Below are 26,838 nucleotides of genomic sequence, written 5' to 3' on the forward strand. Positions count from 1 at the left end.
CCGGTGCGCCGGCCCCGCCCTCCCCGTGGGCTCACCGCCTGAGGCGAGGCGGGGCTGTGCCGCAGCCAATGGGAACGCGGCGTGGCGAGGGCGGTGGCGGTTGTGATGCCCCTAGGCGTCCAATCAGCGGTGAGCGCGGGGGCGGGCGGTGACGCTCTGCGCTCCGCGTGCGGCGCTGTAAAGAAGCGAGCGCCGCGGCCCACTACAGCAATCGTCCGCCGTCCGCCTCCCGCGCTCGCCTCTGGCCACCGCTGCTCGCCATCCATTGCTGCCTCTCCCCGCCGTCGCCTACGTCGCCTACCCGCGCGCTCCCACAACCGCCGCCCGGTCGGTCAGCGAAGCCGGCGAGCCATTTCCCGCGCCCGGCCCCCAGAGGCGGGCATCCAGCTGGACTCTGAGCGTCGCCCTCTCGCGCTGCGGCCGCCCGCGCCTTCTCGGCCGCTTGTCCGGCATGAAAACCAAATTCTGCACCGGGGGCGAGGCGGAGCCGTCGCCGCTCGGGCTGCTGCTGAGCTGCGGTGGCAGCGCTGCTCCGGCGCCTGGCGTGGGGCAGCAGCGCGACGCCGCAGGCGAGCTGGAGCCCAAGCAGCTTGGCGGTCGGTCCCAGCCTCTCGCGCTGCTACCGCCGCCACCTCCTCCTCTACCGCTGCCCCCGCCGCCATCGCCGCCGCTATCGGACGAACAACCGGAGCCCCGGACGCGGCGCAGGGCCTACCTGTGGTGCAAGGAGTTCCTGCCAGGTGCCTGGCGGGGCCTTCGCGAGGACCAGTTCCACATCAGTGTCATCAGGTCGGTGGCTGCGGCGCCGCGAGTGGGGCCGGGGGGGGGGGGGCGGGGCGGGGCGGCGGCTGCGATAGAGGTGAGCGCCGCGCCCGGGGTCCGGAACACGTCCCGGAGCTCGGCAGGCGGCCTTCGGGAGAGCTTCGGGGAAAATGTGTGCTGGGATGCCTCTGGTCCCTTGCGGGAGAACAATACTATGTAGCCACACAAGTACATTCTGTACCGAAGCTCAAAATAGATGTGTCTAGAAGCCGTTTCCTTATGAAGGCCTTGAATGAAAAAGGGATGTTGTGGCTGGGCTCTAGAAAAAGGGGGAAAAACTCACCGGGTAACTTTCCCTTGTCGTGCCTCTAGTCTGTTATTTGGCACAACCCCTTCCCCCACTACTCCTTTGGCATTTGGGAGGCCGAAGCAGGCTGATCTCTTGAGTTCGGGGCTAGTTTGGCCTACATGGCGAGTTTCAAGCCAGTCAGAGCTACATGGTGAGACACTGTCTCCAAAAGGCAGGGGACAGGAGAGTTGGCGTGTGTTGGTGGAAGTCCGCAGTCTTCTCCTTCTGAGGTTCTTGTCTTCGTGTGCCTGTGTTACTGGCCAGCGCCTGGAGGCGTGGCTCCAAAAATGAGCCAAAGAAGAAGTAGCGAAAATTCCTCCGCTTTTGAAAAAGGGTCTCGTGTAGGCAAAGTGGGCTTGAACTTCCTTGGTGTTGAGCCTGGCCTTGAGTCACCGACAAGCCTGCCTCTACCTCCCAAAGTGCTGGATCATAGATGTACCCACCATGCTTGGCTCTTCACTTCTTTGTAGTTTTTTTGAGACAGGATTTTTCTTTGTAGCTTTGGAGCCTGTCCCGGAACTCACAATGTACAATAGGCTGGTCCCAGACTCACAGAGATCCGCTGCCTCTGCCTCCTGAGTGCTGGGATTAAGGCATGCACCACTCTGCCTGGGCGTTCCTTACTCCTTTTAATATTTCATCTTAATTTAAAAAATACGTAGGTTTGCATGTATTCAGACTTAACAGAGAAATGCAGCTCTGCCCTTGCCTTTAATGCACAAGTGTTCGGCATTCAGTATTGAGTACAGGTCCTTTTGTTTGGCCTTTAAAAACCCATTTGGTCGTTTTCTACTAGTTTCTGTTTGGTTGACCCGGTTGAGTGCCAAGTGTCTAGAAACTGACTGGCTGGCTGGCTGCCATCCATAATCCTCAAATCCAGTTTCTAGTCATTTGATTCCTTTTCCGTGCCCAGTCTTTCACCAGAGTCATGAATGCAGCAAAATTAACTCTTTGGATGGACTGCACTTTCACTTTGTGTTCCAGGCCCTTCATGGGTACGTGGATGTGTCAGAAATCTATGTCTACAAACAGATAGCTAAAAGGCAGTTTGGTAGGAAGCAGAACAAGGAAGACCACAGATGTTCAAATCATTGTTGAGTGTCCTAGAAAACTTCTCCCCAAACTTCTCCCCTGACTGGCCTACAGTCTTAAACCTGCAGAGTGATAGCAGTTACTGTAGCATGTTTTCTTCCTGGAGGGGTAAAGTTGGGCCTGATGGTATGTGCTTGTTCCACCACTTGGGGTGGGGAGGTTGGAGTATTAGGAGTTAAAGGCTAGCCTGGACTACAGAAACTGTTTCATCCAACCCAAACCCAAATGCAAAACTCTAGACAAGTGACTTGCCTGAGAGCTGTTGCCCACTTTCTGGTGTTCCCCTCTTCTATACTGGCCTGAGGTCGGTTTGTACCCAGCCTTAGGCCTGTTGGTGGTTCTCTCTAGGGAGTGTGTCACTCATCAGTTAAATCTGCTTTGCTCAAACCAGTCATTGCAAAAGCACTGAGAATGTCTTTTTCTTTTTCTACGGGAGTTAGTCGCCCCCCCCCCCCACCTTGAGTTTTTCAAACACAGGGTTTCTCTGTATCCTTGGCTGTCCTGGCATTCACTCTGTAGACCAGGCTTGCCTCAAACTCAGAGATCCGCCTGTCTCTGCCTCTTGAGTGCTAAGATAAATGGTGTGTACCACCACATGGTTTAGGAGTTAATCTTAAAGATAGGACTCTCTTTGGGTTTCAGTACCAGTTAAAATGTGGTGTGCTGCTGGACTTGGTGGCTCACACCTTTAATCCTTTAGTTCAAAGTCAGCCTGGTCTACAGAGTGAGCTCCAAGACAGCCAGAGCTGTTACACAGAGAAACCCTGTCTTGAAAAACCAAAAACCCTTTGGCTCCTCCCCGCCTCAGAAAGTACTTCTTTCTGTCTTAACAGCGGTCTGGCTCCAGTTCCTCCATCTTTTTTACTCTATTCCCCAGAAGTCTCTCCTACTGTGGTCTCCAGAACTACCTGTCCTTGCTTAGACACATGGTAACTGGAGACCCCAGGGGATCTAAGCATTTTATGTGTTCTGACCTCTATCTAGTTCATTCTGTAGCCTGTTGCCGGATGTTTCTCAAATGTCATCAGTTGCTCCCATGGCTTTTGTAGCTAGGAAATAAAACCTAAACTTGTTTGCAAGATCTAAACTTGGGCTGCAGTCTACCTTTGAGAAGGGCTGTTTTGTTGCTCTTTTAAAATTGCCCTTCCCCCAATTGTAGCGACTAACTGAGCTCTTTCCATTGGGCCCAGTGCTTCTAAATGAGCTTTGTGTTTCAGTAGCAGGCCCATTTGCTCCTACCCTCTGCTTAGCAGTCCTTTCCCTGATGACTGCTTTTAAAATTTCCCCTACAAGGCAGTTCCTCCCTCAAGGCCTTACTCAAGGAGAACCAAAAAGGAGGAACCCCTCCCCCCACTACATTTTCTTCCCAGGACTTCCGCGCTACAGGCCTTCAAATGGGCCCTTAACATGCTTGGGTGTGGGTGCATTACTTTCATGGAAGACTGGTTCCTAGAGAGCAGTATTTCATTATTTTGGGTTATAGGCTCATGTGCTGAAGGATGACCTCTAACTTTCTGCAGCAACCCTTCTGCTCAGTTTGGCTTTCTTTTTGGTCTTGGGGAGGGGGCAGAGTCTCACTCTGTAGCTCAGGCTGGCCTCAAACTCTTAGTAATTCTCTGCCCAGCTTCTAAAGTGGTGGGATTACAGGTATGAACTTCTGAGCCTGGCTTTTCTTTTTTGTCTTTATTTTTTTCAATGTCAAGGGTTGTACTTAGGCCTGAGCATGCTTTCCATGCCTAGTTTTGGATCGTGCCTTCATTGCATTATCTGAAAAATTATCACCATCATGTTGGCGTTGAAGTTGGTGTGCAAAAACGTTACTATTTTGCATTTTACATTTAGGTTTGTGATTCCTTTGAGGCTTATTTTTTTGTAGGTGTAAGTCTATTTATATTCTTTTGTGTGTGCATGTGGATGTCCAGTTTTAGTACTGGCTGTCAAAAGTACGGTTTGACTCCATGGTACCACCTTTGCTCTTGTCAAAGATTTCTTCTATTTATGGGCTCTCTCTTCTGTACTTACAAGTTCTGTACTTGTACTGATTTTTGTGGTCTTTTTCATTAACTTTTTTTGTTTGTTTTGAGACACAGTCTTGCTGTGTAGTCTTCCCTGTCTTGGAATCCATAAAGTAGACCAGACTAGCCTTGAACTCACAGAGATTACAGTCTCAAGTGCTGGAATTAAAGGTGTGTCCAAAACACCTGGTTTATATTTTATTTTATGTGGATGAGTACAGTTTCCCTGCATGTATACACGTACATTCACTGCCCGTGGAGGACAGAAGAGCTGCCACAAGGGTGATGGGAACAGAGCCTAAGTCTTCTGAAAGAGTAACAAGTGCTCTTAACTGCTGAGCCATCTCTCTCCAACCCTAATTATTGCAGGTGTTTTCTTAAAGATTTATTTTTTATGTATATAGTGTTCTGCCTGCATGCATATCTGCAGGCCAGAAGAGAGCACCAGATCTCATTACAGATGGTTGTGAGCCACCATGTGGTTCCTGGGAATTAAACTCAGGACCTCTGGAAGAACAGTCAGTGCTCTTAACCTGTGAGCCATATCTCCAGCCCCCCTAATTATTGTAGTTTTAAAGGTTGATAGTGTTAGTTCTCTGATTTCTTTACTTTCAAAATTGGCTAACCAGTGTCTTTTTATCTCTTTTAAAAATTTTTATAATTCATTTGTTGATAACTAGAAATAACTGGGATTTTTTTTCTATGTTCTATTTTACTATAGACTCTTCAACAGTGCAATAGAGGAACTTGCGTCTCTAGTAGAAGATAGGACTATTTTATTTTTTTAACTAAAAAAATTTTTTATGAATATTTTGCCTGAATATATGTATGTCACCACATGCCTGTGATTCTTTGTTTTAAATATTTAACTCAGGTCCTACAAATGTTTGGACATCACTTGGCAGAGACGCCTTCCCTGTGGACTTCCAGTAAGGCCACATTCCTCTCACAGAATTCAGACATCAAGAGACCAGTGATTAAACACGATCACAGCAAACCCATTTTCTCTACCCCCCTTTCATTAAAAGTTTATTTTTTCAAGACAGGATTTTACTGTATAGTCCTGGCAGTTTTAGAACTCACCATTGTAGACCTGGCTGGCTTCAAACTAAGTGATCCATCCACCTGCCTTTGCCTCCAAGGGCTGGGATCAAAGGTGTATTGCCATCACTGCCCAGCAAAAGGTTTTATTTTAGTGTTGTGCGTGCAACCCTGTGTGTGCACGCCTGCCCACAGAGTCCAGAAGGTGTTAGGTCCTTTGGAGTTAGATGTACAGACGTTGAGAGCTGCCTAATGTGGGTGCTAGGGACTGAACTGGGATTCTCTACAAAAGTAGGTGTTGTTAACCTGACCCATCATTCTCTCAAAGATCCCTCTTTAAAAATAATTTTGAATCAAAAAAAAAAGTTTTGAGTATACTCTTAAGAGGTCTTCATGATGGGCAGTAACTGGGGTACTGCCTGAAGCCTTTCTTCTTTCCTTCTTCTCTCCCTCCCTTGTTCCCTCCCTCCCTGCCTTCTCTCTTCCCTTTCCTTTCCTTTCTTTTTTTCTTTCTTTTTTTTGAGACAAGTGCTTCCTGGGTAGCCCAGGCTCCTGAATGCTAGGGTTATATAAAGGTACAAGCTTGCACACCCCTCTATCCCTGAAGTTTTAAATGAGTTTTCACACTGAGCTCGTGTTCTGTAGCAGGTGCTGTATGAGTGTCTACTCTGCTTTTGCCAGCCTGTCTACTTCTTAGGGAGCTGTTTGCCAGCAAGTCTTAGAGGTTTTGTTTGTTTGTTTGGATTGAGTGGTTCTTTCTGTGTCCTGTACTAGACACTGTAAATCTGAATGTTATTTTTAATTTTGGGTAGGTATTCTGAGCACACATTTTCCACACACTGAACTAAGCTGAATTATCATTCAGCTTATTGGTGCTGTGATCGGAATAGTGTGTATGTGTTTCCTTTCCTTCTGCCCACTGTGCCCTTGTTTTTAGCCATATCTCTTGGCTTGTCCATTTTCTACACTGATGCCTTTGTTTTGTTGCTCTTTTAAAAAAATACTTTGTGAAAGGGTCTTACTGTGTAGTCCTGTCTGGCCTAGAGTTTGTAGATCAAGCTCGCCTCAAATTCACAGAAATCTTCTTTCCTGCCTTTGCTTGAGAGACAGAGAGAGAAGGTGGGGCGGCGGGGGAGCGTAGGGGAGTGCTACACCAAACCTGCAATGCTTTTATTTTATCTGATCTTCCCTTCCACTGGGACCTTGTCAGCCAACTTCTCTCCAGGATTCTCTGCCTTCTATATACGTCAGGGAGGCCCTTATTTTTAGTTTTCCACGAAGATTGTAATCTGTCTTTCACAACAAACCTTCTTATGCTTTCATTGTGTTTATTAGTATTGCAGTAGCTCTGGGGCTGGTGGCAAAACAATTACAAAATAAGGATTTGGGGGCAGGGAAAGTACAGAGAGATGGCTCAGTGGTTAGGAGTACAGTTGAAAGTTAGGCTAGAGAATAGATTGCTCTTCCAGTTTTGGGGAAGGAAAAACTGCAAAGAGAAGGAGATACATCTATATAGCTATCCACCTATCTCCATGCATTTGATTTTTTGTTGTTTTGGTTTTTCAAGACAGTTTCTCTTCTGTAACAGCTGTAGCTGTTCTGGAACACACAGATCCACCTGTTTCTGTCTCTAATCCTGATTGCTGGGATTAAAGGTATGCGCCTCCATGCCTGTCTTCTTGAATTTGTTTAAGACAGGGTTTCTCTGTGTTCTAGCCTTTGACTTGCTTAGAATTTAACTGTATAGACCAGGCTGGCTTCAAACACAGATCTGCCTCTGCCTCCAGAGTGCTGGGATTAAATGGATGCTACCATACTTAGCAAGTTTTGTTTTGAGACTTCTTCTATAGATCAGGCTGGCCTCACATTTGCAGCCACCTTCCTGCTTCAGCTTCTCCCAAGTACCAGGATTTGAAGTAAATACTACAATTTCTGGCTCTAGACAAATTTGAGGTTTTTTTGTTTTATTGGTTTTTTTCTGTTTTTGTTTTTTTGAGACAGAATTTCTCTGTGTTGCCCTGGCTGTCTTAGAACTTAGTCTGTAGACTAGGCTGGCCTTGAATTTAGAGATCCACCTGCCTCCGTTTTCCAAGTGCTGGGATTAAAGGGGTGGGCCATTTGTCCAAGAAATTGAATATTAGCAAGTGCCCATAGTTATCATTACATGCTTGTTAGCATAGTTATCACTACGTGCTCAAGGGTGTTCTAATGTAGGTCATATAATGTAGATGAAATACGTCATGGTTATTTGGGTTTACTCTTAGGATTGTGAAAGTTTGATGCCTGTATTAACTCAGATCTAACTTCCTTTTATATGTGGAAGATATATATCATCTGTGAACTTTTCAGAGCAGCCAAACTTGAAAAGCAGTTTTCTTGTCCAGTTGGTTGTAGGAGGGTGCTGCCAGTGTTTGAGAAGCTGCCTGTGTTTGACTTCCCTGTGCTTTGGTGCCAAGGTGACAGACACCCTGTGCCTGCAGTATGCTTGCTGCAGAGGGAACAATGATTTAAGAGCAATGCTATGGTGTCTCATCCTGAAGGACTTCGAAACTGAGACAGGACATTATTTATTTACAGCTGCCAAGGTCATGACCATCTTGTCTTATATTGCAGCTGGGGTTTGTAGTGTGCAAAGGTGGGGGTCAGTTCCCACTCTAGATCTCCTAGGTGATTGATATTTGTGGCCTCCTTGCTGAGCTGACAGTGCCTTTGAAGTCAGAAGGCAAGTCTCTAGGGAGCAGGCTATTTTTTCCTTTCCCCTCCTATAGTCTTGAAGGATAAGTGGGGAGAAAGAAGAAAGCTGGCCAACTCTAGGTTTTGTGCGTTTTGTTTTTGTGATAGATTTTCTGGCTGTCCTGGAACTTGCTTTGTAGAACAGGCTAGCCTTAAGCTCAGCAACTCTAGTTATTTAAAATGGAGGGATAGAAGAAGTTTAAGAGTGCACTTAGAGGGGCTGGAGAGATGGCTCAGCGCTTAAGAGCATTGCCTGCTCTTCCAAAGGTCCTGAGTTCAATTCCCAGCAACCACATGGTGGCTCACAACCATCTGTAATGAGGTCTGGCCTGCAGGCATACACACAGACAGAACATTGTATACATAATAAATAAATAAGTATTTTTTAAAAAAGAGTGCACTTAGACCTTATAGGTTTATGAATAGAAAACCAGGGACTCCCTGTGTAACCCGGGCTGTCCTGGAGCTCACAGTGTGTTCTCTTGCTTTTGCCTCCAGAGGACTAGGCATCTTTGAATGTTGGGACTAAAGTCAATGTTGCCTGTGGCTGGCAACATTGTGGGTTTGGGTTTTTTGTTTTGTTTTGTTTTGTTTTTCGAGACAGAGTTTCTCTGTGGCTTTGGAGCCTGTCCTGGAACTAGCTTTGTAGACCAGGCTGGCCTCGAACTCACAGAGATCCACCTGCCTCTGCCTCCCGAGTGCTGGGATTAAAGGCGTGGGCCACCACCGCCTGGCAACATTGTGGTTTTTAAGAAGAGTTCTTGTTTAGGAAATCCTAAAAGTCTTGGAAGTATCCAGAATACCATGTGATTGGAGGAAGTAAATTTGCAGATAATGAGAGTCTAGTTCACAGTCTCTTTGTTTCTGACCTGGCTGGTCTGGATCTCAGATATGCCTGTCTCAACCTCCTGTGTCCTGGAGATATACAAGGGGGCACACCAAAGAGACTGTCAAAATGGCCACTCTATAATTAGGAGGAAGGTTTTTATTGTAGATAAGAGAGAAATATCCAGAGGCTTCCTGAGAATCCAACACAGAGAGAAAAGAAAGCAGACTGTATAGGGCCAGGGCCATCTTTGAAAGAAGCGAGAGAGTGCATGTTGAACAAATCATGTGGATTATAAGGAGGATGAGTAGTTGGGGAGGGAAGCCCAGACATAGAGGGAATTTTTGGGTAGAGGAGGAGGTGAGAAGGGCTAGGTTGCTAAGCTTTCACTTTGAAATGTATAACAGGTACATTTGAGTATAGACTGAAGAAACCTGGAGGCCAGCATTTGTTTTGATATGCAACCATAGGTATGTCAACGTAGAGTCATATAAATAACTTTGTCAGTTTCTCCCTCTGTCTCTGTCTCTTGCAGGCACATTCTATATCACATATGTGGACCTCAGGTTGGTCCTCAACATTCAACATTAGCTTTCATTTGAGGAAGGGTTTCTTTGTTGTTTGGGGTGTGTGTGTGTGTGTGTGTGTGTGTGTGTGTGTGTGTGTGTGTATCAGACCAGGTGGCCTATGAGCTTCTTGGGATTCTCCTGTCTCTACTCCTCATCTTGACAGAAGCACAGTGGAATTACAGAAATTTTCTAGCTTTTAAATGGGTTCTGCCAGAGGCAAGGGAAATGACTCCTTTGGGGGTGACACGGACCTATTTCACAAGTTCCGGGGGAATTCTATCTTTTATCTAACCACTAGAAATCCTGTTGTCCAGCATGAGCTCATTTCTCGGTATATGTAATAGGTTTTTCTGTACCTGATAATAGGTTTCTCTGCCAACACAGTAAGCCAGATCAAGCCATGTTAAAAAGTGAAAGAATAGGCTTATTTGAAAAAGCACTCCCATGTTAAATTGCAAGTTTGTTTGTTTGTTTGTTTAAAGATTTATTTATTAATTATGTATACAGAGTTTCCCCTGCATGTATGCTGCAGGCCAGAAGAGGGCACCAGATCTCATTACAGATGGTTGTGAGCCACCATATGGGTTCCTGGGAATTGAACTCAGGACCTCTGGAAGAACAGTCAGTGCTCTTAACCGCTGAGCCATCTCTCCAGCCCCTGTTTGTTTGTTTTTTAATGTACATTGGTGTTTTGTCTACATGTATTTCTAAGTGGGGGTGCCAGATCCTTTGGAACTGGTGTTATAGACCGTTGTGAACTGCCATGTGGGTGCTGGGAATTGAACTTGGGTTCCCTGCAAGAGCAGCTAGTATAGTGGTGGTATGTTATTTGTGTTTTAGTAAATAAAGCTTGCCTGAAGATTAGAGGGCAAAAGCAACCACACTAGTCAGTCATATAGGCCAGGCAGTGGTAGTACACACCTTTAATCCCAGGACTGGGGAGACAGTGGCAGATGGATCTCTGAGTTCAAGGCTATACAAAATCAATCCAGAAACAGATCTAGGTGGTGGTGCTCACATTTTTTTTCCTTTCTGAGGTTGGGTATTTAGTGGGTTATGGAAGGGAAGGTGAAAGGGGAGAGGGAGGGAGAAAGGGGATGAAGAGGGGTAGAGGGGAGGAGCGGAGCCATAGCAGCAGCTACCTCTTTGGGAAAGAGATGGAAAAGGAAAGGGCTGGCTCACATCTTTAATTCCAGTATCCTAGCAGTAGGGAGGTAGAGACAGGAGCAGTATGGTTGAGCAGACAGAAGAATATAAAGGGAGAGATGATGGAGGAGTGTCTATGTGTTACTTTCATTGGTTAATAAAGAAACTGCCTTGGCCCCTTTAATAGGACAGAAAATTAGGTAGGCGGAGTAGACAGAACAGAATTCTGGGAGAGAGAAGGCAGATGCTTCAGGCAGTCGCTATGCTTCTCCTCTCTAAGACAGACGCAGGTTAAGATCTCTCCTGGTAAGCGACCACCTTGTGGTGCTACACAGATTACTAAATATGGGTTAAAGCAAGGTATGAGAATTAGCCAATAAGAGGCTGAAACTAATGGGCCAAACAGTATTTAAATAAATATAGTTTTCATGTAATTATTTCGGGTGTAAAGCTAGCCAGGTGGCGGGACGCAGCCCCTGCCGCACCATCAACAGGGAGAGACAAGGAACTCAATGGAGTGTGGAGTCTGAGGATTTATGGAGACAGGCTCTCGCCCTTTCAGTCTGAAGATCTGGTAGAGGTAAGAGGTCTCTCTAGTGGTTGACTGCTTTACTTTTCTGATCTTTAGCTTGAACTCCAATATCCGTCTCTGGGTTTTTATTATTTATGCTATAAGCTCAAGTTCCTAACTAACCTCTGCACCGTCCTTCTAGCCTAGAGTTACAAGTTTTAAGTTAACTTTTTGTTACAGATTTTTTTTTTTTTTTTGAGACAGGATTCTCTGTAGCTTTGGTGCATGTCCTGGAACTAGCTCTTGTAGACCAGACTAGCCTCGAACTCACAGAGATCTGCTTGCCTCTGCCTCCCAAGTGCTGGGATTAAAAGCATGCACTACCACTGGCCAGCTTGTTACAGATTTTTAACCATACCAAATTCCCTCAGGTGTCTTTTAATAAAGTAGAACATCATAAAATAACTTTAATATTACTTTTACCCAAGTGACATTAATTTCTGTCATTACATCAGATTCAGTGGCTTAAAAGCCCAGAGGCAAATTCTGAATCCAGGCAGCTAGTTGGCAAAAGTAATAGCCGAGCTATTATCAAGACTCAGGGAAAATGATAAAATCATGCATCCAAGACCAATCAGAAACAAACATGCAGTGACCACACCCAACTGAGCCTAAAGTAATTCTGTATGGCCCCCATGTACTATGGGGTAATGTTCTTGTACATTGTAAAGATTTGTCACTTGTATGTATTAGTTTAATAAAACACTGATTGGCCAGTAACCAGGCAAGCAGTAAGAATAGGCAGGGCGATCAGACTGAGAGGATTCTGGGAAGAGAGAAGGCAGAGAGTCAGTCATCAGACAGACACAGAGGCAGCAAGCTGAGAATGTCTCACTGAGGAAAGATACCAAGCCACATGGCTAAACATAGATAAGAATTATGGGTTAATTTAAAGAATTAGTTAATAATAAGCCTGAGCTAGTAGGCCAAACAGTTTGTAATTAATATAAACCTGTGTGTGTTTCTTTGGGACAGAACTGTCTGTCTATACCCATGTTCACAAGAAAACATATTGACACAGATCCATCTATATATTCAAAATAGGCAGAACTTTTTTTTTTGACAGAACCTTTTTAATAGCAAGACAAAGAAAACTTTCCATGGGAAATAGACTTTGTTACAAATTATAGATGTTAAACCATGCCAGATGAGGAATTTATAAATCCTGAAATAAGAGTTTACAGCATAGAGCAGCATGCAAGAAACCAAAGAAATAAAAGATTTTTAGGAGTGAGGAAGAAGAGCCTTAGAAGTGAGGGACTTTGGAAATATAACAGAGAAAGTTTAGCTATAAGATATTTGGGGACCCTGAGTGGCAGTAGCAGTTGTTAATAATTTGTGAGCATTTGGAAATCATAAGTTTTCTAGTTTTGGCCACAGATTTGTACTGAGGCCTGGTGGCTGAATTTTCTTTTCTGCTCAGTTCCTGCAGTCATTAAGTCCCAAAGAAATCACACAGAGGTCTGTTGACAGAGGTTTCTGTTCCACCAGGTCCCACAGCTGTTTAGTCCCAAATAAGCACACAGAGGTCTATATTAGTAATAAACTGATTGGCCCATTAGTTCAGGCTTCTTTTTTTTTTTTCAGAGTGAGGTTGAGATTTATTCAGGGGGTTATTAAGGGGGAATGTGGGGGGGAGAGTCAGAGAGAGAGACAGACAGAGAGAGACAGAGGAGAAGTGGGGAGAGAGGCAGAAGTGAAGCTGCTTCTCCAAGAGGAAGATGGAAAAGAGCTAGTTCAGGCTTCTTATTAACTCTTATAACTTATATTAGCTCATAATTCTTGTGTGTGTTAACCATGTGGCTTGGTACCTTTTTTGGCAAGGCAGTCACATCTTGCTTTCTCTGAGGTTGGGTCATGACTATGGACTTAAAGTTTCCTCTTTCCAGAATTCTCATTGCCCCACCTCTACTTTCTGCCTCTTTGCCCCACTTATACTTCCTGCCTCGCTACTGGCCAATCAGCATTTTATTAAAAATAATACAAGTGACAGGATAAAAGACCATGGCGACATGGACTGGCTGTGGGCATGGCTTTCAGAGGCAGCAGGCAGCTCTGCCATCTGCAGAGTAAGCAGACAGTACTGTATATACCCTCATAATGGCGCAGCTTAAGTTTTTAAGAAGTGCTTAGCACTTTAAGAAGCACTTCTGGTCAGGAAATAATTACAGATACGCAATAAAGACAAATCCAGATTTAAAAAAAAACCTCTAAATGGGTCACAGTGTTGGATAAATATACATAGGCTTGGGAGAAAAGAAAAAGAGTATAAACAGTTAAGTAAATGGTTTGCAAAATAAAATAAAATCTTTAAAGAGACAGAGTACAGACAGTCATAGATTAAAAGGAGTAAAGTAAAATAAGCCATGTAAAGATGGAATATGCAGAGAGTGTCTGGATTATGTATATTATTGTGTTTTTGAATTTTTTGACTGTGAAGGAGCTAAGTACAGAGAGACATTTCATTGTATGGGCTGCTAAGCTAAACCAGCATATATATATGGTATCTTGACTTCAGAATTTGGATCTAAGGATATGTTGCTTTGGAAAAGAGGTTCTTTTGTTTCCACAGAGGATGAGAACCTATTGATTTCTTCTAGACTAATATTTAATGGACCAAGACCCACATTAAAGGTTGCCTTGAAACTCCTCAAAAATTACTTTGCCCAATAAACAGCAGGAAGAAGTTTGGACAGAACTGCGTCCATATTCCAAAATATTGTCTATAAATGTTTCTTTACATTTAAAGTGGGATATGCTATAGAGATTTGCATTGGTATGGATCTTGGTTTATTGATACAAATTTAAGGTCAATTTTGTTATACTGTGTATATGTATGTTTCTGCTCTTGATTAAGGTATTGTGTGTGCAGCTCATTTAAAAATGTAATGTTAGGTTTTCTAGATGTACAGAGATATATTTCAGATGGATAGGCATTCTTCAAACCTTTCAAAGACCTTCAGAATATGGCATTTAAAATGTTTTAAGAGCTTAAGACTTTTCATGACAGACACGTCTGCTCCTGGCAGCACCAGTTACTTCAAGAGGAAGATGGGCATTGAAGAGGCTCCTTATGGAGTTTGCTAGCCATTTGGGCAAGAAACTGCTCTTGCCTGGACTGCTTGATGAACTGGACATGCAGGACCCACAGAGAAATGACTGCTGAACTTACCTAAAGGTGAGACATCCTTTGGGGTTCCTGCTTCATGAAAGAGTCTGCTAGGCATTCTACAGGACACAGAAGAAAGTGACTGACAAACTGCCAATATAGGTGGAACTGTCTTTGAAATTTCCTGCTTCATGGAAAAGTCTGCTGGATACTATGGGCCTGTAGGCTGAGGATGGATGCCCCAATGTACAGAAGAACTTTGGGTGACTGTCTAGGCAGCGAGATGTCTCTGTCATTTCTAGAGTTTTAGAAGTTGCTTACAATGTACTTCCTGTTTACTTAGCTAATATTATATCCTTCTGGAGTCTTTGATAGAGTTGAAGAATTTATAGTTATATTTATAGATTTTGATTTATGATGATAAAAGATAAAGTAAATAGAAATATTGTAACTAATTCTTGCTTGATACCTGTTTTGTTATATGTAATATTGCTATGTTAAAGTTAAAACCTTCCTTTTTATTTAAATAGAAAAGGGGAGGTGATATGGAATTTCACTCTATGCTGTGAATATCATTGGTTAATAAAGGAACTTCTTTGGGCCTATAGCAGAGCTATAGGGGAACAGAGCTAGGCAGGAAAAACCAAATGGAATGCTGGGAGAGAGAAGGAGTCAGAGAGTCGTCATGTAGTCCTGCTGGACACAGACACCAGAACTTTACCCAGAAAGCCACTGCCGTATGGAGATACACAGAATAGAAATGGGTTAATTTAAGATGTAAGAGTTAGCAAATAAGAAGCTAGAGCTAATGGGCCAAGCAGTGATTTAATGTGATTATTTTCGGGTCTAAGCCGCCAGGCAGCAGGAACCAAGCAGCCTCCAACAGAGAACATGCTGTTGTGATAAAATCTGAGTCCATGGAGGAAGAGAGAGTCGCAGAGTGGAGCACTGTGCAAGTGCACTCCTGTGAGTTCCAGGAGGAGACTGAGAGTGAGAACAGATAGCACAGTGGTCTGCAGTCTGACTGCACATGAGAGAAAGCCAGGGAGGAGCAGAAGGTAAGGGTTATCCACATGGATCTGCAGGCCAAAAAAGACAGAGTCACATGGAATACATCGGCCTAGAATTAAGCTGTAGATCTCCCAAGCTGCTGGGGGAGGGGAGAGAACAGGAGAGGAGATGTCCCATGGGTGCAAGAGGCTGCAAGAGCCAGACAAGCACACGTGTGGAAATTAATGTAGGAAGTATTGGATTCTAAAATTTGGAATTAGATTCAGTCGCAGATAGATGATCTGTACATACTTTATTGATGACCAGATAGCAGACACTGTATTTGGAGAACAGGCCAGGTATGTGCCGGGCACGAAGCAGCAGACCTCTCAGGCTCTGACTCCCATGTTATAACAAACGCAGGGGCAAGGATAGGACATTTACACAGTTTAGGGTGGGAGAGACAGAAATAAACAAAGAGAACAGATCTCTTGTGGGTAGATAGACTCACAGCATGGCCAGACTAAATGCCAGGAGAGCCTACTGAGTAAAAAGGCAAAGTGTGTACCTTTTGGTGGGCCTTGCCAAGGTATCCCATTAAGAGAATACACTATTAACAACAGAGTCAGTGCAAGAGGTTTATTGGGGAATGGGGAGAATAAAATAGCGAAAGGCCATATGGAAGTGGAGGCATGAAAGAGGTAGGCAGACAGACAGAGAACAGGGAGAGGGAGGGACAGAGATCAAAAACCCTGGACGAGGTTGCTCAAACCGTTTGTCATGGTGTGAGGCAGCCCCAATTGGGATAAATTTTGCAGTAGATACTCCAGGGGTGACTGAGGATTGAGGTGTGGGATTGTCTTTGGGGTAGGGCATCTCTTCCACAAAGGACCCACAGAACAAAGATGGGTCTTAGTTAAGGAAACGGATCAGGGTTGCCTAGGGTGGCTGTGGCATGGCAGGAACTCCAAGAGTCTTTGACCCAGAAGAGGTCCAGGACCTCTATAGGTGGTGGCTTGGAAATGGGTGACTTACTGCAAGTCAAAAGTCAGATTCTGTCTGGTGGAGAGGGAGATAAAGGAGTGGCCTCTCATGTGGCTGGGGAACCAGGTCTGTCCAATAGAGAAGGCTGAGCTTCTCCTGGGTTTTGGCACCAAGATAATAGGTTTTCTGTGTCCCAATAATAGGTTTCTATGCAGTAAGCCATATCAAGCTGAATTAAAAAGTGAAAGACCAGGTTTATTTGGGCAAGGCACTCCCAGGTGACCCTCCATCCTCTAGAGATCGAGCAGGAGAAAAACCCCAGGACCAGTTTAAAGCGGGGCACTTATTCACCCTGTGGTGGAGGGTGATGACGCATCTGCTACAGGGTGGGTTTGTGCTCAATTACAACACTGAGGTGGGAGCTTGGGGAGGGGCAGCTTCAGCGGGGGAGCCATCATAACCTCCAGGAATGCGGAGCTGGATTTATTGGTGGTTTTTCTGAGAGGGTGGTGTTTGGAGAGAGAGAAATGGTGCCAAGCTGGAGATTCCAGCAGAACATTATGTACCACCTGAGATCTAACACTAGGATTAAAGGCCAGTGCCACCATGTCCTATATTTTTAAAAAGAAAATGTGAAGAAAAAGCAAGATTATAAGAATTAAAAGCATTATATAATCTGCTCTGAAATCCATTCAAATATGAGTTTCTTTGTATTTTCTCATCCCTTCCCCTCCTGCAGCTACAGTGAAATTTTATGTTCACAGTGATGACTCTAGTCCTTGAGTCATTAGCATACATATTTTCAAAGTCTTTAAATTATTTTTGGTCTTGGGGTTGGAACTTCCAACAAACAAAACACCCAAGCTACAAATCTAGCCCAAGAGTGACTTTTTATTTTCATTTTGTTTTGTTTTTGTTTTTGTTTTTTGAGATAGGGATTCTTGGTGTAGTCTTAGCTATCCTAGAAGTAGCTCTGTAGACCAGGGTGTCCTGGAACTCACTGAGATCCTCCTGCTTCTGCCTCCCTGAGTACTGTGATTAAAGGCGTGCTCCACCACCACTGGGCTATTTTTTCTTTATGTCTCATTATGTCCCTGGCTGGCTCGAAGTTCACTGAGATCATCTGCCTCCGCTATTTACTGGTGTTTTTGTTGTATCATTTTTTTGTTTTTAGCTTGAATATCTTGTGCTTACTATGCTCAATTGTAACTCATTTGTGTTGTTTGTAAAATGCTGTACAAGGTGATAAGTCTGTGACTTTGACTCTCTTTGAGGTCTTCAGAGAGAGTACCTGGATTTTTACTTTTGGTGATGTTTTGACAACTTGATGGTGAAAAGGACAGTTAAATTTTGTGGGGTTTTTTTGTTTTGTTTTGTTTTTTTTTTTTTTTTTTTTTTTTTTTGTTTTTTTTTTTTGTTTTTTTTTTTTTGGCTTTTTTTCGAGACAGGGTTTCTCTGCAGCTTTTTAGAGCCTGTCCTGGAGCTAGCTCTTGTAGACCAGGCTGGTCTCGAACTCACAGAGATCCGCCTGCCTCTGCCTCCCGAGTGCTGGGATTAAAGGCGTGCGCCACCACCGCCCGGCAGGACAGTTAAATTTTAACTGTCATTTCTGTGGCCTTTGTTGGTAGCAAATCTTGTTACCAGTCACGGAATTTGAATCACTGGTCACTGGTGTGTCCGTTCCGTCTCTGCGTGCCCCCCCCCCCATTAGTTTCCCATAGTTCTTAGGCCACTGGTGTAATGACCCTGTTTTACTCATTTTGACTGTCATCAAACTGTAGCAGATAGCTTATTCGTTACAGCCTGTTGCACAACCAAGACCGCAGGTGGCACAATAGACCAGAGATGTCTGAGTTGAGCTTGTTTCTGGCCATGCTAGCCTGCCTGCCTTTGGGAATATGGAGACAAACTTGGAGTCAAGTCACACAGTTTAGAACAGTAGTTCATCTGTTTTCATTTGACTAAGCTTTGGAGAATATGTGACAGAAAGAAAATTGAGGGCTTGTCCTGTTGCTTGGTAGTCTGAAGCCCCTTTTGGCTGTGATTGCACATGGTGGGGGAATTGTGGAAAACCCTGCAGAGGAGGATACTACTGAGGTTAGTTTAGGAGAGGAAAGCTGCTTGTTGCTCCTCCCTGCTGCCTTCTTTCTGAGGTTTTAAATGAGAGTGGCGACTGCCTGTCTTCTGGGAGTAGACCACACTTGGACTGTCATTCTTTGATAGGAGGAAGCAGCCTCCTGAAAAACTTCTTCAGGCAGCTGTGCTGCCACTGCCTATAATCCCAGGGGCTTTGGGAGATGGGAGTTATTTTACCAAGAGTATCAGGAGTTCAAAGCCAGCCTTGTCTACATAGTGAAGTGAGCTTGAGACCAGCCTGGCATAAATGAAACCCTGTCTTTAAAAACTTAACCAAAATAGACAAAAAAACCCAAACTGAGTACAGTTGTATAAGAGTACTTAGAAGTTCCTACCTGATTAAAGGGGGGAAGAATCAAACCGAGTACGGTGGTGTGTATCTGGAGGCAGTTGTAGGCTAGCTCGGGCTTCTTAGATCTTGAAATGGGAGTCGGAATAGGTTTTAGGACTCTGAAGGTTCACAAAGGTCCACTACAATTGAAGTCTGTCTTATCTGTGGTTCATATTGTACAGAATTTTGTGCCATCTATTCATTTAAGAACTCTGTTCTGTCTCTGGTCTTCTCTGCCCAGGCAGTTGATTTGCCCCAAGGCTGTTTACTGCTTAAAGGACCCTGTAATTTGCTTTTGGGTTTGGCAGTGAGAACTGAATGTGGGCATAGGTTATTGCCATCTCCTGAAAGCCCCTAAACAAGTTTATGTTACTGATTTTGTTTTTAAAGACTTAGTTAAAAATGGTTGAGTTATTTATACTTAACCTTAGATAAAAGGGATAGGTCTTAGAATCACACATCAAGTTAAAATGTGTGTTAGGATTGTTTTAGGATTGTCCCAAGAGGGCAGGGAACACTCAGTGGATGAGGTCACTTACCTCAAAGTCTGCTGACATGAGGAATCCCTGAGACTATCCACATCATAGGAGAGAACTGGGCTTTGTCAGGTTGTCCTCTAATTGCCATATGTACTTGGTGGCAATCCCCCTACTAATGAACAACAACAAAATTGTCCCAAGATTTTGATCATTATTAAAAATAATATCAGATCAATGTAATGGAAATAGTAGGCTAGGAAAAAATCCTGACTTGTAGGGAGGCGGCAGCATTTCCATTCTTTTTTTTTTCTTTTTTCTTTTTTCTTTTTTTTTTCCTCTCTTTGGTTTTCTAGGCAGCGTTTGCCTGTGTAGCTTTGGGGTCTGTCCTGGAACTAGCTCTGTAGACCAGGCTGGCCTTGAACTCAGAGATTCACCTGCCTCTGTCTCTAGAGTGCTGGAATTAAAGGCGTGTGCCACCACTGCCTGTCCAGCATTTCCATTCTTAGAGCTGAGGTGTTTCCTCCTTGGTCCGTATCACTGCTAAAGTACACAAAGGCTATTAAATGGTCCCGACCTAGAGCAGACTGATTAAGGATTAGGCTGTTTGTAATGTGTAGTGAGTAGGTGAGCAGGCCTGCTTTTCATCCCTTCCAGCTCCCACATAGTTAGCTTAGCTCTGGAAATAACAACACACAAACTGTATTCATTTAAACACTGCCTGGACCATTAGTTTCAGCCTCTTACTCACATCTTGACTAACCCATATCTAATAATCTGTGTAACACCATGAAGTGGTGTCTTACCGGGAAAGATTCAACATGTCTGACCTGGTGGCTGGCTTCATGGAGACTGGCTCAGAGAGGAGAGGCATGGCGATTGTCAGAGCCATCTACCTCACTTCCTTCTTCCTGTTGTTTCTACTCCACCCACCTAAGGGCTGGCCTATTAAATGGGCCAAGGCAGTTTCTTTATTAACGAATGAAATCAACACAAACAGAAGACTCTCCCACATCAGTAATGGGACTTGTGGAATTTGTTTGAAAATGTGAGTTCAGCATCAGTGTTTTCAAATATCCTGAGTGATTACACCAAGACTCAGATGAACGCAGTTGTTCAAATGACCACTTATCTGTGTTCACCAGAAAGAGTGGCTGAGGTTTTCCTTCTGTCTTCTCTCACAGGGGCGGTCTCAGTAACATGCTGTTCCAGTGCTCCTTGCCAGACTCTGTAGCCAGTGTTGGTGATGAACCTCGGAAAGTGCTCTTGCGATTGTATGGTGCCATTTTAAAGATGGTGAGTTCAGGGGTCACCCGGGAGGGGGTGGTCCACTGACATTTCACTCTTTCCTAAGATGCCTGCAAAAAGATCCTAAATGCTGTACACATGTACTAAAGATGCTTACTGCTTTTATTTTAATTGGGTTGCACATGTGGTTTATTGTTTACAGTCTATTGTTATTTTTAATCTATTACTAACTAGTAAACTAGGACTCTAGAGAGTTGTAAGGTTGGCCTGGCTTTGATAGTGCTTTCTATATTGAACTTTTCAACTCAGACTTAGATGATTAATTCTAACATGAGGAAAGTATTTTAGATTAATGAGCAATATTTTATTCAAAATGTACAATTTTTCTTTAAAACTTCTGTATTCATGCATATGGGTGTTGCCTGCCTGCATGTGTCTTTGAACCATGTGCATGCAATGCCTGTGGAGGCCAGAAGACAGTGTCAGATCCCCTAGGACTGTAGTTTCAAATGGTTGTGAGCCGCTGTGTAGGTGCTGGGAATTTAACTCAGGTCCTCTGTAAAAGCAGCTCCTCTTAATGCGGGTATGCCCTGTTATTAACCCGCTGTTTGAATCGTTTCGGAGTTTTAGGGAGTATTGTAGCTAACAGGTGTGAGCTCAGTACAGGCGGCTTTAATAGCACTTCTCTGAGAGTTTGCTAAAGCTTGGATTTGTTAGATGTATAATCTTCCTGGGGTTTTGTTCATTTGTTTTAGGCAAGGTTTTACTCTCTCTAGTTCATGATAGCCTGAAACTCATTATATTAGTCAGACTGGCCTTAGACTTTAGATCCTCCTGTTTCTGCCTCCTGAGTACTGTGATTACAGGCCTCTACCCTTAGTCCTGCTGCCAAACTGAAGTTTTGTTTTGTTTTGTTTTAATCTATTTTCATGTGTATCAGTGCTCTGCATGCATTTGTGTCTGTACCATATATGTGCCTGTTTCCCTTGGAGGCCACAAGAGGCCATCAGATCTCCTGGGTCTGGAATTTTGGGAGCTGCCATGTAGGTGCTGGGAATCGAATTCTGATCCTCTACAAGATCACCAGTGCTCTCAACCTCTGTGTTTTTTTCTATAACCCCAAACTACCTTTTCTTTCTTACAATTTTTAATTACTATTATTATTTTTGTTTTTCAGTATGGGTCTTTTCTGTGTAGCTCATGTTGTCCTGGAACTCACAGAGATCCACCTGCCTCTGTCTCCCAAGTGCTGGGATTAAAGGCATGTACTCCAGACTACCATTTTAAAGCATAGTTTTTGAAATGATTGGTGTCCTTTAGGCACATTTAATGAATCAGTCTTTTTCCCCTTTGAGTATCACAAGCTGATGTTCCGTTCTTGACCTTTGTTAGCCTTTTCTATTTCAGCAGTTCTTTTTGAATATGTTAATAAATAACAGCTGAATTCAGTTGTGTTACATCTAGTTTGATTATTGAATCGCCATTTCTACACACACCTTAGGTAGAAGCATTTTCTCTTTTTTTTTTAAATAAAGCTTTTCCAAAGCAAACAAAAGTTATTCTATGTGTATGGGCATATTGCCTGCATGTGTGTGTACTATATATGTGCCTAGTGTCCAGGGAGGGAGACCTAAGAGGGTAATGGATCCCTTGAAACTGGAGTTACAGGCATGTTGTGAACTGCCATGTGGGTGCTAGGAGTTAAATCCATGTCCTCTGGAAGAGTAGCTAGTTCCCTTGACCACTCCAGCCCCAGTAGAAGCATTTTAAATGCTCACAGTATGTTCTCCCATGTGTTACACTAGAACTTTCATTTTCTTTTTTGAGACAGAATCTCCACATTGTAGCCCATGCAGGCAGGTCTCAAACTCACAGCAATGCTGTTATCCTAAGTGCTGGGATTCCAGGCTGGAGCTGCCATGCCAGCCCCTGCTGCAATGACAGGAACTATGTAGTGCTCAGCAGCTGTGCTTACAGCTTGTCTAGTGTGGTTGTCACCACCCAAGGACATGTGCACGTCAGGCACTTCAGATTGATACTGTCTTATGTAGTTGGAGATTCATCTACTGGGTAGCTGAATTCTAGAATATGCTGGGTACCGAATGAGTGACTTTGAAGAAGCCAGCTGCCACCTTTCCCCTACTAAGTCTTCACTGTTCTTAGTCGTCTGTCCTCTTGGAACTGTAGCAGTCTGGAAGTCTTAAGGTAATTAATGCAAATGTCTAGAAATAGTTTTTTTTTTCAATCAGAATTCTATGCCTCAGTTTATTTCTGAGAAAAACATGTTAGGAAACTCAAAAATAAATAGCAAACTGTGGGCTAGCAAGATAAATGTGCCTGCTGCCAAACCTGGTGACCTGAGCTCTTTCGCTGGGACCTACATGGTAGAAGTAGAGAGCCAAGAGCGAGCATTGTCCTCTGACCACCACGTGTGCTTTGGCTCATGAACAACACCAATCCACACAACTAAATTAAATGTAAGAAAAAGAAAACTTAAATAGCAGAATAGTTAAAGCTATTTAAGAGAGAATTAGCTCTTACCATCTAACAGAGTAGAATGCTTTACACAGATCATTCGAATTTGGGAAGAGGTACATGTATCCAGTTACTATTTTCAAATTAGGAAAATGTTAAATCATCTTCCATTCCTGAAGCCATATTCCCCTAGAAGAGATGTAGACTATGCTTGCCAGCGTCTGAGCAGAAAAGTCCAGTGGTTTCTTAGCAGATAAAAAGCACCCACTGATCTCTGGGGTGTATGTGTGTAGAAGCAGGCAGACCTCTGACTACGAGCCCAGCCTGGTCTACATAGCAAGTTTCAGAATAGCTAGGACTGTTACACAGAGAAACCCTGTCTCGAAAAACCAAACCAAACAAACAAAAACACCTGCCAAATAATGTCACGTTTGATGTAATAGACACTGAAACAATTTTTGATTAAAAAAAAGTTATTTATTTTGTTTCATAGATGGGAATCTTTATTTTCATATAATTAGCTTAAGTGTAGGTTTTTTCCATTGAAGTTTAAATAGTAAAGCCATGAACCTACAGCTTTAGACTGCATCTTTTTGGAGGATGGGTTTCAAATTCTACAGGATTTAGCAGAGATAATTGCTGCCAGTCTGGAGTTTTGGATATTAGTAGCTGTTGGCCATTGGGGATACTATGAGAATATAATGAGAGGAACCAAGTTCAGGGCTGCTGAAATGGTTATGGTAGGATAGGGTAGAAAGGAAACTAAGGAATGCATAGACGAGAGCCAAGCCCAGGAAAGCTGAGGGTTCACAGCACCATGCCAGGGCTGCACCACAGATTTTAATTTTTTTGCAGATTTTTCAACAATTAAAACATTTTTGTTTTCTCTTCAGGAGCTGTCAAGTTAAGACTTTTTGGAATGAGTTGAGCTATCACCTTTGAAGGAAATACAGTCAGAGCTTTATTGCTATCACAATAACATTGCCAAAACTTCTAGTGAACTGATAGGATCCACAGTCACAGATGTGGCTGGGATAGGAACGGCGTTACCTTAGTAAATACTAACTCCCATTGCTTTAGTAAACCTCTTCACCAAAGGACACTTTTAATAACAGTAGGATTCAAATTTTCTGTTTTTCTCCCTTTTTATCTCTACCTCATGGAGGTCAACATCTTTTGTGTGTTTGTCCAGACACAAATAAAGTGTCTCCCCGCCACTAGCTTTTTAAATGCCATGATAGCCTTTAAGGGGCCACACCCTACACCTTCCTTGAAGAATGTTAGTTGAAGGCTAGCTACTACATATGATAGACTTAGTATTTTTCAGAAACTTTTTTTTGATGTTTTGCTTAATTGTAAGACTAATTTAATTTCATATGTTCTTTCTCCCTTTCCCCATTCTCGTTTTAAGCATTTTGAGCACTAACTTCTCTCCGTGAATCAGACACCAAGTGGAAATATTTTTTAAGCTCATTCTTTGATTAGTAGCTGTTTGAAAAATGCTTTGCTTTAAAATAACTAGCTGCTTCTTAGTTTTTTTCATTTCTCTTTCTGATATTTTGAGATTCTAATGTCCTTCATTTCTATAGTGGCAGTGAAGTGGCTGCTCTTCGGTGCAGATCTAAGGGTTAGCACCAGAAAGCCAAGGTGGTAACGCCTGACTGGGTTAAGACCCACAGTGTGTCTCCCCGAAACATCTCTCTTCCCATCCCCTTATCCTGTGAGGAGTCATAAGCAGACTTCGCAGCAGTGTCCTGCAGGTTCTGTTTAGTGTGTGAGTTTTAGGGACTTATGTAAAAGTTGTGTGTGTAAGGTGAGAATAGTTGCTTCTGAAGATGTAAGCACAGGATAAGACAAGGTGCACACTGTGCACTATTTGTAGAAAATTTTAAACCCGAACACACTGGGCTGTTCTGAACATGGCAGCACGAGGGACTGGCTTTTATGTAAATAAAGGGCTGTTTTTAGTAGTTGGACAGGTGATGAAAACAAAGCTCAAATATAAAATTGCTGTGAACTAAAGTAGTTTAGTATAAAATTTGAAAAATAAATAGTTCAGCCTTTTCCACTTTGGATGGCGATATAATTATTAGAAGCTAGTTTAGACCTCCAAAGCCAGCTCTCAGTGTAACTTGGGGTTTTTCCATTCTGATACTGGGAAGGAACATGAGCTCTGCAATATCCTTTAGCAAGTTTAGCTGATTAATAAACGGTTTATTTATCATAAATTGTGGAAGACACAAATGTCAGTGTGTGTTGTCCATGTGGTGTAAGTTGTTCCAGTTGGCTCAGAGGAGTGCCTTGTCATCCCTGTGTCGGAACAGTAACTATTAGGCCAGATCCTCCGAGTGGAGAGACTGGCCTCCCCACTGTGGAAAGCCTGGGCAGGAGTATTTGTGACACATCGAAGAGCTCCTTCGAGTACTGTCTGCAAAAATGTTTGAGTTTGTTTTTTTGAATAACAGAAGGCTAATATTACTGCTTGTTGAATACTAACTATAATATAATTAAAGGTATCAAGGCACAACGCAGATATTTATCAGTTATGCAAAGATTACAATTTGGTACACTGTCCCTTTTGAATTCAGAAGAAAACAAAACGGCTTCTTATTTTCTTTTAAGTACAGTTTAAAATTTAAACTGTAGTAAAATAAAGAATAGCTTGTAGATAATCAGTATAGAGCTATTGGCTACTGAGAAATCATTTTTGTTTTTTGAATATTTCTCAGAAGAATTGAGGTCGTACATTGCAGTGACTTAAGCACTGAGGCGCCTGGTGGAGAGCCAGGGCCTGGCATTGAGGCCTGGGAACTACTGTCTTTTCCTTATTACATTAATGTCATAATGAGTTCAAGTTGTGTGGGTAACTTTGCTTTACAAAGATCCCCTGTGCTTTGAGAACAGTGTAATTATACCTGTTTCTGAGGCAGAAGTGAAACACAGTCCTATAATGGGCACCCGTTTGGCTTGACTAGCATTTCTTAGTTAATGCTCTCCAGATATAGTTGCCAAATCACTATCTATTATCTTTCAATACCTGCTTTGGTGCCTTTTGGTAACTTAAGTAAACCACAGACTGACGTGTCTAATTTTGGCCTATTCAAAAGTGTTTTGCCTTGCTGTTTGGAAATGTTTGGGATTGTAGCACAAAGCCAATGCAGATCTGATCTCTGGAATGATGGCGTGACCACAGCCCACCACTCTCTGGGAAGGAATATGTTGGGGGAGTGAAGGGTGTGGGGGGTAATGTACCACTTTAGCTGTGTGCATGTGTTCTCTGCTGCAGGCTTGTCCATGCGATCGTGCCTGGAGCACTCTGGTTTCCAGGTGACAGACACGATTCACGGTATAGTATGAGATCTCTGAAGTTGGAGCATTCTCTACAGCTTTCGTTTCTTTCTTAATTTTTGGATTCAAGAAATGCTTTTTAAAAAGAAAATTGTAATGCTTGTTAAGTAGCACCAGCTACAGTTTGTGCTGTGCTTAAAGAGGTAGTGATGTAAGATTTAGGATGTTAAATGTTGAAATATCACCTTTTCTTTTTGCTTTTTTTGTTCAAGGCAAACCAGACCCTTATCTTCTGTTTCCTCAGTAGAAAATGACATTTATTAATATTCAGAATTCATGGCTTCACCTTGAGAACGCAATTGAAGTACTCGGGTTCTTCCTTCGGCTGCAGCACACTGTGCACATATATCTGTTGGGAGCGGGGTCACTCTCTTCACCTTCAGCCCTCACCTCACCATGTCAGTTTCTGTATGAAGTCTAGCAGTGTTGACCCAACCTGGAAGGATGCCACGCTGGAGAGGGGAGACTCCTGGGAAAAAAAGTTGCTTGCAAACCCTTGAAAATGTATGAAGCCTTAGATTAATTATCAGGTTGACTGGAAAAGACCCAAACCCTGAGAATGTCCTGAAAGTCCCTGGCTTCCATTTGTTAACATTGACATATGTCCCCAAGGCCTCTTAGAAGCTCTAATCTGCTA

At 43.3% G+C, this 26,838-nt stretch overlaps 1 protein-coding gene across 4 annotated transcripts in view; it reads left to right on the forward strand.

Moving 5' to 3' along the window:
* The first annotated feature begins 203 nt into the window (after window positions 1-203).
* Chka (choline kinase alpha) overlaps window positions 204-26,838 on the forward strand; it is a 53,974-nt gene continuing 27,339 nt past the window's right edge. For 3 of the 4 annotated variants that reach the window (XM_038317447.2, XM_038317425.2, XM_038317432.2), the window contains exons 1-2: window positions 204-789; window positions 20,315-20,426. In XM_038317447.2, the coding sequence (XP_038173375.1) occupies window positions 452-789; window positions 20,315-20,426 (450 nt within the window). In that variant the 5' untranslated portion in view covers window positions 204-451. Of the gene's footprint in view, window positions 790-14,247; window positions 14,283-20,314; window positions 20,427-26,838 lie in introns of those variants that run through there. The other variant, XM_038317441.2, reaches the window with a different exon arrangement.

This window comes from Arvicola amphibius, chromosome 1 (genome assembly GCF_903992535.2).
Source record: "Arvicola amphibius chromosome 1, mArvAmp1.2, whole genome shotgun sequence".
Classification (NCBI taxonomy): Eukaryota; Metazoa; Chordata; class Mammalia; order Rodentia; family Cricetidae; genus Arvicola; species Arvicola amphibius.